Consider the following 13,331-nt stretch of genomic DNA (forward strand, 5'->3'; position numbering starts at 1 on the left):
CAGAATGCCCCCGACCAGACTTGCCAGGGAAGGTGGCGGAGGCCCCCGAATTGGACCCGAAGATGCTCACCTTTGTCTCAAAGACCACTAAGGACCCCCGTAAGGGGATAGATAGTTCATGGAAAAGTTGCCAGGAGAAGGTCCTGGACTTAGCCGGCCCTCTCGCGAAGATAATGGACTTGGCAGAAAGGGCGAGAGACACAGGCGAAGAGGTGAACCCAGAGGCCCTACCTGGATGGGTGCAAAGGGCAGTTTGCCTCCCAGGGAACGCAAATTGCGCCAAAGCCTCCAAGAGATGAAGGGGGTTGCTCCTGAAGATAGACTGGAAGCTCAGCGACCTAGCTTCCTACGAAGCCGGGGAGGCAGCCCAAGGCCTTTTGTTTGGTGAGACTTTCGGGAAAGAGATGGGCCGCTTTGTAGGCACATACACTTCACTGGAGAAAGCGCAAGCATCCATACGAAAGATCTTCCCTCAGAGAGTTTTTGCCGGGACCGGTCGTTACAGGGGTCGCTCGGCCGGTCGCCAACAAGCAGGTAGAAGACCCCCGAATCACAGAGCCCAGTACTAGGAGAACAGGCAACAAGACACGTTCTTCCCAGCCAGAGGTCGCAATTCCAGAGGGCGACGAGGAAGAGGTTTCGGACGAGGCCAAGGGTTTACACCAGGTAAGAACAATAACCTACCCTCCAGTGGGAGGGAGGACAAGTATGTTCTGGGGAAACTGGCGCGCGCTTCCCAGCGATGCCTGGATTTTGCAAACCGTCAGAGGTCTGCAGCAAGAGTTCATTCAGGAGCCAGTGCAGGCAAGAGTACCCCAGCGCCCGCGCATAGCGAAAGCGGAGCAGGCGGCCCTCAACACAGAATTAGAGCATTTAGTGAGGAAAAGAGCCATAGAAAGATGCCCCGGGGCCCGAGTTTCCTCAGCAACATGTTTCTCATTCACAGGAAGGAGAAAGTTCGCCCTGCAATAAATTTAAAGGAATTGAACGGATGGATAGTTTACCATCATTTCAATATGGAAGGAATCCATCAGCTCAGAGACTCCCTGGGAGAGGGAGACTGGCTAACAGGTTGGATCTGAAGGACGCCTACCTTACGGTACCGGTACAGAAGCACTTCAGGAGATTCCTGGCTTTTCGCTGGAGAGGACAGTTCTGGCAATTCAAAACAATGCCATTCGGAAATGCGTCAGCGCCTTGGGCGTTCACTAAATTGATGAAACCAGTAGCCGCAGCCATCCGAGAGAAAGGGATTCGGCTGATTATATATTTGGACGATCTGTTGCTTCTGGCAGAAGATTGAGGGGCACTGGAGTATCAGACGGAGTGGGTACTAGACCTGTTGCAGTCGCTGGGGTTTCTAGTAAACACGGAGAAGTCGGATACAAAGCCGCGCAGAGGCTGGATTTCCTAGGCTTTGTCCTGGATACAAGGAAAGCCACCCTGGAGCTTTCAGCGAGAAAGATAAGAGATATCAAGAGAGAGATTAGAGCATGTTTGGGCAAGAAACTGATCTCTCTGAGAGTTCTGGCGAGAATTGTGGGCTTCCTAGCTGCCTCCTTACAAGCCATTTTTCCAGGTCCCTTACACTATCGAGCCTTGCAAAGGTTGAAGATCAGACACCTACAACAAGGGTTGGGATGTCATCAATAGATACCACTAGATCAGGAGTCTAAGGGTTGAGATATCATCAATCGATACCGCTAGATCAGGAGTCTATCACAGAGCTGGAATGGTGGTTGCAGAATATGGACGCCTGGAATGGGCGCGCCATATTCGGGGACCGGCCGGACCTCGTGATAGAGTCAGATGCCAGTCGACTAGGATGGAGAGCTCGATGCGGAGAATTGCAAACCGGAGGGAAATGGAGCGCAGAGGAGTTGAGTCTGCACATAAACTGCCTAGAGCTTCTAGCAGGCTCCTTCGTGATAAAGACATTCACGAGAGACAGAGTGAAGTCTTGCATCCTGCTAAAAATGGACAACATTTCGGCAGTACGTTACATAAATCACTTAGGAGGGACGAAGTCCAGGATGCTAGCCGAGCTAGCAAAGGACTTCTGGCACTACTGCCTGAAGACCGGGACGTCAGTGACAGCGGAATACTTACTCGGGGCACTGAACGTAATTGCAGATTGGAACTCCCGATAACTCATAGACTCCAGCGATTGGAGGCTGGAGACAACAATGTTTCAGATCTTGGATCAGAAGTGGGGTCCACTACACACGGATCTATTTGCGTCTCGACTCAACGCCCAGATACCCAGCTACTTGTGCTGGAGGCTAGACCCAGACGCAAGAGTTACGGATGCATTCCTGCAGGACTGGGCAGGCGGCATGCATTACGCATTCCCTCCGTTCATGATGCTGAACAGAGTGCTGGCGAAGTGTCGGAGCGAGAGGGCAGAGCTGGTGCTGATAGCACCATTGTGGAAAGCTCAGGTTTGGTTTCCGACGCTGATAGAACGCTTGATAGATCTGCCGAGAGTCCTCCCTGAAGGGGAGCGATTGCTCACAGACCCAGCTGGGCAGCATCATCCTCTGAGAGTGAGAGGGACACTCCCGCTCATCGCGTGCAGGATATCAGGAGAAATGGGAACTGCCGGGCATTTCGATGCAGGCAGCAGAACTCATTGCCGAATCCTGGGCTCCATCGACTAGGAGGAGTTACGACGCGGTTTGGGCCAGGTGGACGAATTGGTGTAGAGGGAGAGGTTTTCATCCCATTTCTGCACCTGTGGTAGCCATACTAAATTTTCTAGCGCAACTGCTGCAGGATGGGAAAGCATTCCGCACTATAGGAGTATACAGATCGGCGATTTCCGCAGGTCACGTACCGGTGGAAGGTGTGCCAGCAGGTGAACACCCAGCAGTGTGTAGGCTCATTAGAGGAGCTAAGTTTAAAGTGCCTCCTGTGCCCAGGTATACGGTCCTATGGGACGTGTCGAGAGTATTGAAATTATTAGAAAGTTGGCCGGTTAATAGATATTTGTCTCTCAAGCAGTTATCGGGCAAATTAGCAATGCTGCTATGTCTCATATCCTGTAAGAGAGTATTGGATGTCAAAGCATTACAGATTGATAGAAGGACATTTGGTCCAGAAGGAGTGACCTTCGTGGTAGTTCAGAGGACTAAATCGAGCACATCCACAGTGCACTATCCCTATTTTCCAAATAATACCAAATCGTGCGTAGCTAGTTGCATCAAAGAATACGAGACCAGAACGGTAGAGCATAGGGCGATGAGTACGAATCAGTTACTTATAGCGCGCAGGAAGCCCTTTCAAGCGGTAAAAACAGCTACCATAGCGAGATGGGTCAGAGAAGTAATGCTAGCGACAGGTATTGATTCAGTGAGAGGGGCCATGGCGTCCAAAGCATATAGGACAGGGGTTCCTTTGCAAGATATTATGGCAGCAGCAGACTGGACGAATGAGCGTACCTTCAGAGAATTTTATTTGAAACCATCTGAGAGTATTGCGAGTGCAGTGTTGGGACAGCTTTGAACAAGCATAATGCTCGCCTCCAGTCTTGTCATAGAATAAAGATTACCCCTGCTAACTGCGCAGGGAGTATTAATTCTATTAAAGACTAGGAGGCGAGCATTAGTTCCCACCCGCGACTGTTTGATAATCATATGATATGTAATTATGCAAGGTTATGATGACAAACTAGATTCCGCCCTGATATTATGTTTATGTTTTCCCTAGGGGAAGAGCAGAAGAGCAATTGAGGGAATGGTTCGAAAAGGAAGGCGTGAGTCGGCCAGTGTGCAGTTACGATTATTGGAGTTCAAATAGTCCTTGCTCGGTTGGCAGGACGAGTAAAGTTTAGTTACAGGACATTCAGAGCACGTAAAAGAGAGGAGGAGCTCAGGAACAGGATGTGGTCATAGCTGAGCTGGAGGGAGAAGGACTACAGAGACTTTGGGGATTTGTAGTTCTAGAGTGAAAGTCATATAGACATTTCTTTGTTGTTGATTGTTATAGTTTGTTGAAACTGCTGAAGGGTAGTAAAAAAAGAAGTTGAAGCATAATGCTTGCCTCCTAGTCTTTAAAAGAATTAATACTCCCTGCGCAGTTAGCAGGGGTAATCTTTATTGGACTTTCCAGATGCTAGTTGAAGAGAGTGAAAGTAGTGCAATTATCTGGTTCTCTGATCGTCATTATGATGTTATTGTTGAGCTACAATGTAATGACACTGTCGAGTTAACATGTGTATGGTGTCACACTTTATTTGTTGTAAAACCAATAAAATACGTTTAAAAAAATAAAAGTGAAGAGCACAAGTAAAATGAAAATGAAACAGCAGGAAGTAACGGATTGTCAGCACCAAACCGGCTGGGAAAGTCAGGAAGGCGCAAGGCAGGAGGCTGGAGGAGACAAGGCAATGGTAGAAGGCAGAGCGATGAAGCAGCTGGGAGGAGGGTCGCAAGGGAGCGAGCACGAAAACAGCATCTTACCCAAAGGAAAGAATCAATTCAGGGTTGCAACGCACCGCGCGGGAGCCGCGGCCTGAATATAAGATGATGGAGCGGCTGCCATATTTAAAAAAAACGAGACCAGTGAAGCGTTCCAAAGAGAGAAGGTGGCGGCACATTAATGGCGTCTTACAACCCCTCGTCACCCCGAACTCCAGAACGGAGGGTGGATGACACCAAGTGGGCAATGAATGCACAGAAAAAGGTGTGCTCGAGCACTATATAAATAAAGACCAAGTGGGCATAAGTACATACGCACAAAATGATGCATGCATGCCTATTTGAAATCCCGTTAATGCGGGCATATATATAAATATGTATATAATACTCCAGAAGATCTTAAAGTCCCCTAATGCCACAAGGTGGGGATTATCCAAAGTTAAGTCTAAAAAAGCTTCTGCCAGTTCTTGAACAATGTTGCTTTTAGGGCAAGGGGGTCTATAAATTAGCACACATTTGATATAATGTATGTTATCTATCTGCAGTGTAGCAGATAAAGGTTCTGCAGACTTCAGCGATAGAGTGGATAAGGTTGATACAGGTAAATTAGATGGCTAAATTACAGCTGTGCCACCTCTGGCTTTGTTGATTCGTGATTTTGAAATATATCTATATATATATATATATATATATATATATATATATATATATATATATATATATATATATATATATATATATTTGTGAAAGTGTGTTTTGTAAGGCACTCATGGTGGCAACAGTAAAGACAGACACAAGTGATCACAGTTCAAGAGTGTTTATTGAACAGTGAATGCAGGGTGGAAAAATGCCTAATCTAAACCTAAATCTAAGATGGGAGCATGCGTCGACCATCAAATGAAAAATAAGGCAGTCCTAGTGGCATTGTGTCAAAATAAAAGGACCATACTAAAGAAAAAATCTATTGCGAATTCCTTGCAACTGATGATAGAAAAGAGTGTGGAATAGGGTTTCAAAAAAGTAAAGAAGTGTTCCAAATAATAAGTCAGGATGTGATTAGCAGGGGTCTCCCTTCCCCACGTTTTCAGCACGGGACAAGGTGGGACCTTGAAGTACAGCACATGCTTGAGCTATTTTAGAACGAGCCGACAGTTCGTCGGTTCCACCCAGCACAGTACACGCTTGAGCTTTCTCAGCATGAGTCGACAGTTCCGTTTCAGCTATCAAGTTATTCGATGGCTAAGTCTCTTTTCATGAAGTCTCTTGCCTTCGAGGCCTGATGTATCCAACAAAAAAACCCACACAAAGTTATTTTCCACAGTTCACGTGGGCGATGGCTTCCCCCATGGGTCCCCCTCTTCCGGGCGCTGACCCTTCACATATCGTATTCAACCAATCAATTGAACAGTCCCTTTCTCAATTAACTTTGGGTGAAGACTTTTCACCCCTGGATCTCCCTCGACCAGGCTCTGACCCACTTAACAAGGGGGACAATTCACTTCCCCTTGTCTTCCAATGCCTCTTACTTTCACAAGTCTTAATGTCTTTTTAAACAGTACTTCGGACTTCATCCCTGATTGTCAGGTTCACTCTTGCCAACCTTTACAGACAGTTCACTGTGGACATCCCTTGGTCGGGTTCACTTCGATCAACAAACTATTCTGGTTGTCGGCTTACCTCTGCCAGGTTCACTTTTGCCGACTTCTACAAACAGTTCACTCTACTTCGGGACTTTGAACTTCACCCCTTTTTGTTACCATCCCTCCCCGGGTTCACTCTTGCCAACCTTTTACGAAACACACTGTTTATATACTGATTTCACCATGGGGGATTCACTTCTCTTAGCTTCATAATCATCTGTCAGCCAAAGACTTTCGACGGTACAGAGGTTTTTACAAGACCCCTCTATGACCACTTTGGCCTCTCCGCCTCTTCCCTAGGGCTTCTGGTTACGGTAGTTTCTTACCATCTGGTAATCACCCAGAGATTCCTGCTTGAGCACCCACATGATGCTGAACACCTCTGTTGCTGAGGTTTTCCCCCTCTTTCCTCAATTGTTTATAGCTTTAATTCTTTCAATGTTCAAATTAGCAGTTGGCTACTTTTCGTTCAACACAGTTCGGTTTCTTATCGATTCTCCCCTCGACTCACCGGCTGTGATGAACCGATCGCCTTTCTTTATCCTTGGAGTCAAGGTTGGTATCACCGAGACCAGCCTCCTTCCCCGGCTTCGTTATTAGTGGAGGAGGGTCTTGCGTACTGTAGTCATCTGCTGCAATACACGCTGGCTATTGTTTGCAATCTTATGATTCCTTCTGTGGAGGATTCACGGGCCTTGGGCAGAAAGGGCAAGGTCGCTTCTCTGCTTGTCACTCTCCCGGTCTGCGCTGTCTTTCTCCTCCTCTTGAACTGCCGTGCTGAGTTAGCTCTCATGTTGTGCGGTCTGACTTGCTCGTCCTGTGGTTTCATGCTCCACATTTTATCCCTGTAAGGAAGGGAAAGGGCTGTCAGGTGTGTGTGATTCTGGTCAATTACCTGACTTTGCCTGACACTTGTATTGGGACATGTCAGGTAAACGGCTGTGGTTTTAGTCCGTTGTCTTCTGTGTTGTGCGAAAGTGTTCGTGTCGAGAAAGGGGGGGCAGTGTTTTGGAATATCCTACATGGTAGGATGGGGAAAAGGTGTTGAAATAAGGGGGATCCCGCATCTCACCCGTCGGTGTCCCACTCCCCAAGCACCCCCCATCCAGGTGATCCTCCTTCACTAGTCCACCCCCAGGAACTGGATCCAATAGCGATGGCCGTGTCCTGGACACCTGGATGACAGATCTCAGGGGACTAGCCAGAGAGACACCTTCAGGTTTCTCACAGTTTGTATGTTGGGGGTTGGCTCCAGCCCCATAACAGTTGGTGTGCTGAAAATATGGCCCATGGTCGGCATAACAGTCTGGGGTGTGCTGGCGATAGTGAAATTTGACCAACCCCACCCATTTGCCATGCACAGGGCGGGTTCTGGCTCTGTGCTATCAGTATTGGCGGTTTCGGGAGATTGGCAATTTTGCGACTTTTCCAAAAATTGGAAGTTAGGACAAACGGTTGGTATACCAGTCTGGGGTTTACTGGCGATAGTGAAACTGGACCAACCCCACCCATTCGCCTTGCACAGAGGTGTAGTGGGGTCCGGCCCTGTGCTATTAGTATAGGTGATTTCCGGAGATTGCCAATTTTGCGATTGTTCAAAAATAGGAAGTTATGACACAATAAACCATAAAAAACGCTATAGCAGACCCCAACGTGCATGTCAGCCACAGACCCGTGCAGCACTGCTTAGTACCGCTAGTAAATGTATAAGCAGGAGGGGTTAGGCCAGCAAACACGAGTAGTGTTCTTGCCTAGAATACAGGTTTCTGTCAGAAACAGGATATCCAGTTATAATTCAGATATTAAATCTTATCAAAGGACCATTTGTACTGCTGATATCTCATTCAGTAGATTGCACTGCAAATCCTTAGTAAGATGATGCTCTGGTGGGTTGGATATATCTTTAATAAGCTCAGTTGCTTTAAGATTGCTAAAGGTTGTAATGTTTGATGGTTGTCATGATTTAATCAGCAGGGTCTTGTGCATCTTTTCTTTTTTTTGTCTGTAGGTTCTGCCAGAATTGTACATCAGAGAGATGAATGGAAGAAGGATTGCATCCTCATGGAAAACCTCAACGAATACAATAAGCACCTACAAGAGACCTTTCCGAAACCACCGGGACAGTGGAGTTTTGCAGAGGCAGATAAAGGTAAGATCTCTATTTCTGTATTTTGTTAAATATCTTTAAATATCAAAATGTGTTTAACAAACATCTCCATCAATATAAGCTAGTTTGTCATACTGTTATGGATTAAAGCTATTCTTTAATTTGCTCAAAATGTATGCATGGGATAGTAAAGTCTTATACAATTGCAAGAAGATGTGCAGTTGGGTGCATGTTGATGATATCAGGTGTTAGCTGATCTTGTGCACTGTATGGCCAGGAGCATTCCACAGTCTGCTGCTAATAAGGTACTCCTGACTGACCTATGAACTCCCGAGGTCAGGGTTTTATTCATTCCCTGACATTGCAGAATGCAGTCAGACTACTTATACAGAACTTCTGTCCTCTACTACTGCCCCGAAATTCTTGCACATGTCTTATTGATCAGGACTTCAAGGAATTCACAATATAAAACCTGGTGGTAGAGGTGGACATTAGTGGTGGGGCACCATTGCACCATTGCGGAGAAGCCATGGGGTAGCAGCTGCTACTTCTACTTGATACCTCTGTGGTTTTTCCGGCTACCCCTTACGAGTCAATCAGAATGGGTATGGTGAACATGGCCACGACAGGGCTGGCACGTGCATTCTTCGGAAAATGGGAGCACAAGCACCTGAGTAGGGAAGGGCACTTGCATGCTTGCAACTTCAGGCAAGTAAAGCTACAAAACTGTTACAAAAGTTGGCAGGGCTTCCTATTTACAAGTTCCTACACAATCCTTCTCACTTGATCCTTGCCTTTTTCACCCGAGTATCCCTGCCCTGGCTCCTACCCAGTCCCATAACCACAGAGACTCTGAAAGTGCAAGTGCTGTCCTCCTGCTGGCCTAAGCTGTGTAGTTTCTGCACGTGCTGAGCTGTTTTTTGTATCAGAGTTGTCCTGAGTCCTGTCTGCCTTGTAAGATTGCCCTCTGCTCCATAGCTTCCAGTTCTTCAATCGGCAGGGAAGGGGCATGGAGAGTCAGCTGCTGCCTAGGTAAGCAGTCCCTTGCAGCCCAGGCCTCTTTACAATTTTGCCACAATCCCATCAAATCAAATATTAATTGCAACAGCGGCCCTTTGACTTGTAAATTAAGCAGCAGTGCTGTGATGGAAAACAGTGGCAGATCGCTGGGTGTTACTAGTTTTCGAAGTTTGTATTTGTATTTATTTGAAGAACAGGAATGTCAATTTCAATAAAAAAAATTACTTGCAATAACACATTTACAGGTGGCGGAAGCATTTACACAAAGGGTGCCTGTGCAATAGCATAAAGACGAAAACAAGTAGTGAGCCAGTTTATGAGGGTATAAAATGAATTGGGACATATGCCAGGGACAAAACAAATCAAAGAGAAACAAAACAAGTGACATACAAAGGTAGCATTAAGCTAAGGGGCCAACTGCTTCAAACTAAAGAGGAGTACTAATTACATTTACACAATTACATTATTAAGCTTCCGTTATATATGACTATGTATGATATGATGACATTGTATTGTTTTTATTCTTAGGATTGAAATATATATGTATGAATTATGTTTTTATTTTTTATATTGTTGGAAAATATGGATGTTATATGTATGTATATTATGTAATTGATTTGATTATGTGTGTAAAGTTGTAATTAACTGAATCACACTAATAACAATTTTAAAAAGTAAGTGAAGTTTAAGCCAACCTTTGAAGATATCCAAAGTTGGGCTGGCTTTGATTGTTATGGGCAGGGGGTTCCAGTGGAACAGGGCGAGTAGGGAGAAAGTGCAGAAGCGAGAGGAGGCACAGGGTGGGTATGGGATGGTAAGATTGAGTGCAGAGGAGCATCAGAGGGAATGAGATTGGGAGTAACCGGAGATACAATCAGACAGGTACTGAGGAGCAAGACCATTGATAGTGTTGTAGACTAGGAGAAGGAACTTGAAAAGGAGGTGATTGGGCATAGAGCGCCAACCAGCATGTTGTTGGTAGGTAGATGTGGGGGGAGTATCTGGGTAAGTTGCAAAGAGAGTGGGTAGCAAATTTAAGGGCTTTGTCTAGAGGGAGGAAGGAGTAGGGAGGAAGGCTAAGGAGTAGGCTTGAGCAGTAGTCCAGTTTGTTGAGCACAAGAGTGGAAATTAGAGTTTTTTAGAGAAGTTAGTAACATTTTTGAATGTTGAGGAATTTAATAAGAGCAGCAGCAAGTTCTCATCAATTTTTTCCAAATGGTTGCACATAGACACCAGTCTCTTCTCATGCTCCATAATTTACAGGCATGAAGTGTTATTTTTATCTCACTTTTAGTAGTAATGCTGTGACCACTTTGTTGCTGGAATAAGCATGGTTAGAATGAGGGTGGACATGCATTGCAAGGCATGGTTATTACATTGGAAATGGTGTGTTATTTTGCTGGCCATGTCATAATTGGAGTTTCTTACCATTTGTTCAATACATTGTTGCTGTAGTGAACTGTGCCGGTTTCACAAGCACTACCATTAAAGTCTCATCTACAAACGAGAAAGAGTGTAAGTAGTGCAAGTTATCCCCACCCCACCGTGAGCCTCACCTCAACACCTTATAGGCAGAAGGTGGCTGCAAGGAGAGCAGGTACACTTTTAATCTGTATTCAGTCCTTGCCCCCTGTGGCGTAGTCCCCTGTCTGTGCCTTAGGTTAGGCTGGGCTCAGAAGGGGTACACAGAGGCTCCCATGGATGACCCCATCATTCCCTGCGACTATCACTTGGAATCCAATGAATCAGGTTCCTTTAAGAAATAGCCCTTGAGGTAGTCCATATCAGAATCTCATTTGTTTGAAGGAAACATGTGCCCTGTTCAAAGGCATCCGTTGAGAGCCGTCAGCAGGGGAACCTTACTGTCAAAGATGGGCGCGATGCGCAGGTTGCATTCGGGGTGCGTCTAATTTGGCCCAGTCCTGTACATATCCCTAATAAATCTTTGGTTAAGCAGAATTCCCTCAAGGTCCCCTGGGCTAACATGCCTGGCGACAGCTTCCCAAATCAGATCATTCAAGCTCTTGAAAATGGTGTAACCCATGCACAGAACATTTTCCCCCCTTTGAATATTGGAAGCCTCCACTAAATATGGTCCACAGACAATCTCTGCCCCTCAAAGCCCTTAATAGACAATGCAGGAAGCCCATACTTGACGTGGAGATACTGCCTACCTGATCCATTATAAATAATTCAACAACAGAAAAGTACCATTATTTTTACTTGTTAGATCGTATTAACTGACCAGCAAATGTTTCACTTTAAGTCACTGTAAAAAACACATAAAGACAACTAAATGTCGGCTGAATCTGAAAACATGTTTTTCAATTTTTTAAAATTAGGAATAGACTTTAAAAACATTCACAACCTAGAACGTAGATACACAGTGTTTCGCTGAAGTACTGTGTGTTATTTCTAGGTTGTGTAAGATTTGTGATTTCGTCATCATTATGTGTGATTTTGAATTAGCGGAATTGACACCACAGAAATGACTGTGGCATTGATATCCCTGAGATAGAAGTTGATCTGGCTTTTCCTATGTCAATGGAGATTAGTCCCATAAATTTGTTTTTAAGTTCATAATAAAAAGAATTTGGAAAATAATTTTTCAGATTTTACTTCATCTTTTATTACGTGCTTAATACCAGAGACCAGTCTCTAAGCAGGGGACCAGGATTCAAACCTGTGTTGCTCTCCTTTGTTTTGCTTCCAAGACAAACCTGTTGCCGCTGAGCTATCCTCCCGGCTAGATTCAAACATTTTGTTTTCTCGGTGTGCGTGTGTGCACCCCTCCATGTAATCTTTTACTCTGGCTTAAAATGAAAAATGTGGTGGTTAATTCGTATGATCTAACAAGCAAATAATAATGGTACTTGTCAGTTCTTGACAATGTTGTTAGATTGTATGTAAGGTACTTTGGGAGAACAACAAAATGAAAGGGTTAAGTGCTCAATCCCCTGACTGCTCATTCACCATTTTCATTTGGCAATGAAAGAAAGCACCACTTTTCGTTGTTTTAAAGTACTTCTATTCACAAATGAAAATATTCAGTTGCTGGTAGTTGAACATCATCAATTTACAAAGTAAAGCAAAATAATTTGCACAAAAACATGAAATAGAGCATGTGCGAATCACTACACGTGCAATTATACACTTAACATAATGCTGTTGCTGCTGTCGATAAGTTTGGAACAACGACAGGGGTTGATACATATACACAAATCAAGAAACAAGTATACAGACTTTGTCACTACATAAACAGTGAAAAAACATGTGACACTGTGGTTTACAAAGAAAATTTCGTCTACACCAAGGTGTTTCAGCCAATTCTACGGATTGTCTAAGCCGTTTTTTTCTTATGGCCTTGTCAGGACGGGGTGGACAATTTTGTCAAGATGTTCAAGTCAAGCTGAAATGGGAATGGAAGAGCGTGAGGGGACTGCTCGTGTATAATTTCAATGTCTGATTGAATCATATAATGTCTATTGAATGAATCCAAGGCACCGCTTACCTGTGGGTTAAGTTGGCCACAAGTATTCCACCAGAAGTGGGGAGGATTATGGGACTCGTAGTGTTTTATGTTCAGCAGTTATGAATGGGTACCTAATAGATACAAATGATAAACAATGGACAGCTATATTGTTTCTGTCGTCCCCATATTGTACAGACACAGTTGAGTGACTGGCCAAAACTACAATTTTTGGTGAAGCATGCGCTTACCTCTATACAGGTAGCGCTGAACAGATGATCGCGGTGGATGTGTGAATCGTCAGGTCTCTGGATCGCCTGATTCAAGATGCACCGTCTCCTGTTAATGGAGAAGTGGTTTAAGACGGTTGGAATTTGTGACAAAACACCCTCTTATCGGGTGTGGTCGTTGATCTGTCAAACCTAGTACACATACCTTGATATGGTTTATAGTGATAAAGTCGAATGACATAATGTCGAAAGTCATAATGTCTAAAAAAAAAAGTTGAAAAAACATGTCGAATTTCTTTTTTTGGTTGCTTTTTGTTCAAAATGGGGGGGTTCCCCCCAATCCCCCTTTTTTGTCATTTTTTTTTGTTTTACCCCTTTTTTTACCTCCGGAACCGAAAAAAAACATGTAAATTAAAAAATAAAGCATTCAACTTTTTTTTTTCAGCA

General features: G+C 44.7%; 1 protein-coding gene across 1 annotated transcript in view; it reads left to right on the forward strand.

The window, feature by feature from the left end:
- Positions 1 to 13,331, forward strand: part of HEATR4 (HEAT repeat containing 4) — a 597,929-nt gene that overhangs the window by 203,115 nt on the left and 381,483 nt on the right. Inside the window, exon 5 of the mRNA XM_069638774.1 lies at positions 8,067 to 8,207. Coding sequence (XP_069494875.1) covers positions 8,067 to 8,207 — 141 coding nt within the window. The remainder of the gene's footprint in view (positions 1 to 8,066; positions 8,208 to 13,331) is intronic.

The sequence above is a fragment of the Ambystoma mexicanum genome, chromosome 14 (assembly GCF_040938575.1).
Source record: "Ambystoma mexicanum isolate Mex_15411 chromosome 14, UKY_AmexF1_1, whole genome shotgun sequence".
In the NCBI taxonomy this organism is placed as follows: domain Eukaryota; kingdom Metazoa; phylum Chordata; class Amphibia; order Caudata; family Ambystomatidae; genus Ambystoma; species Ambystoma mexicanum.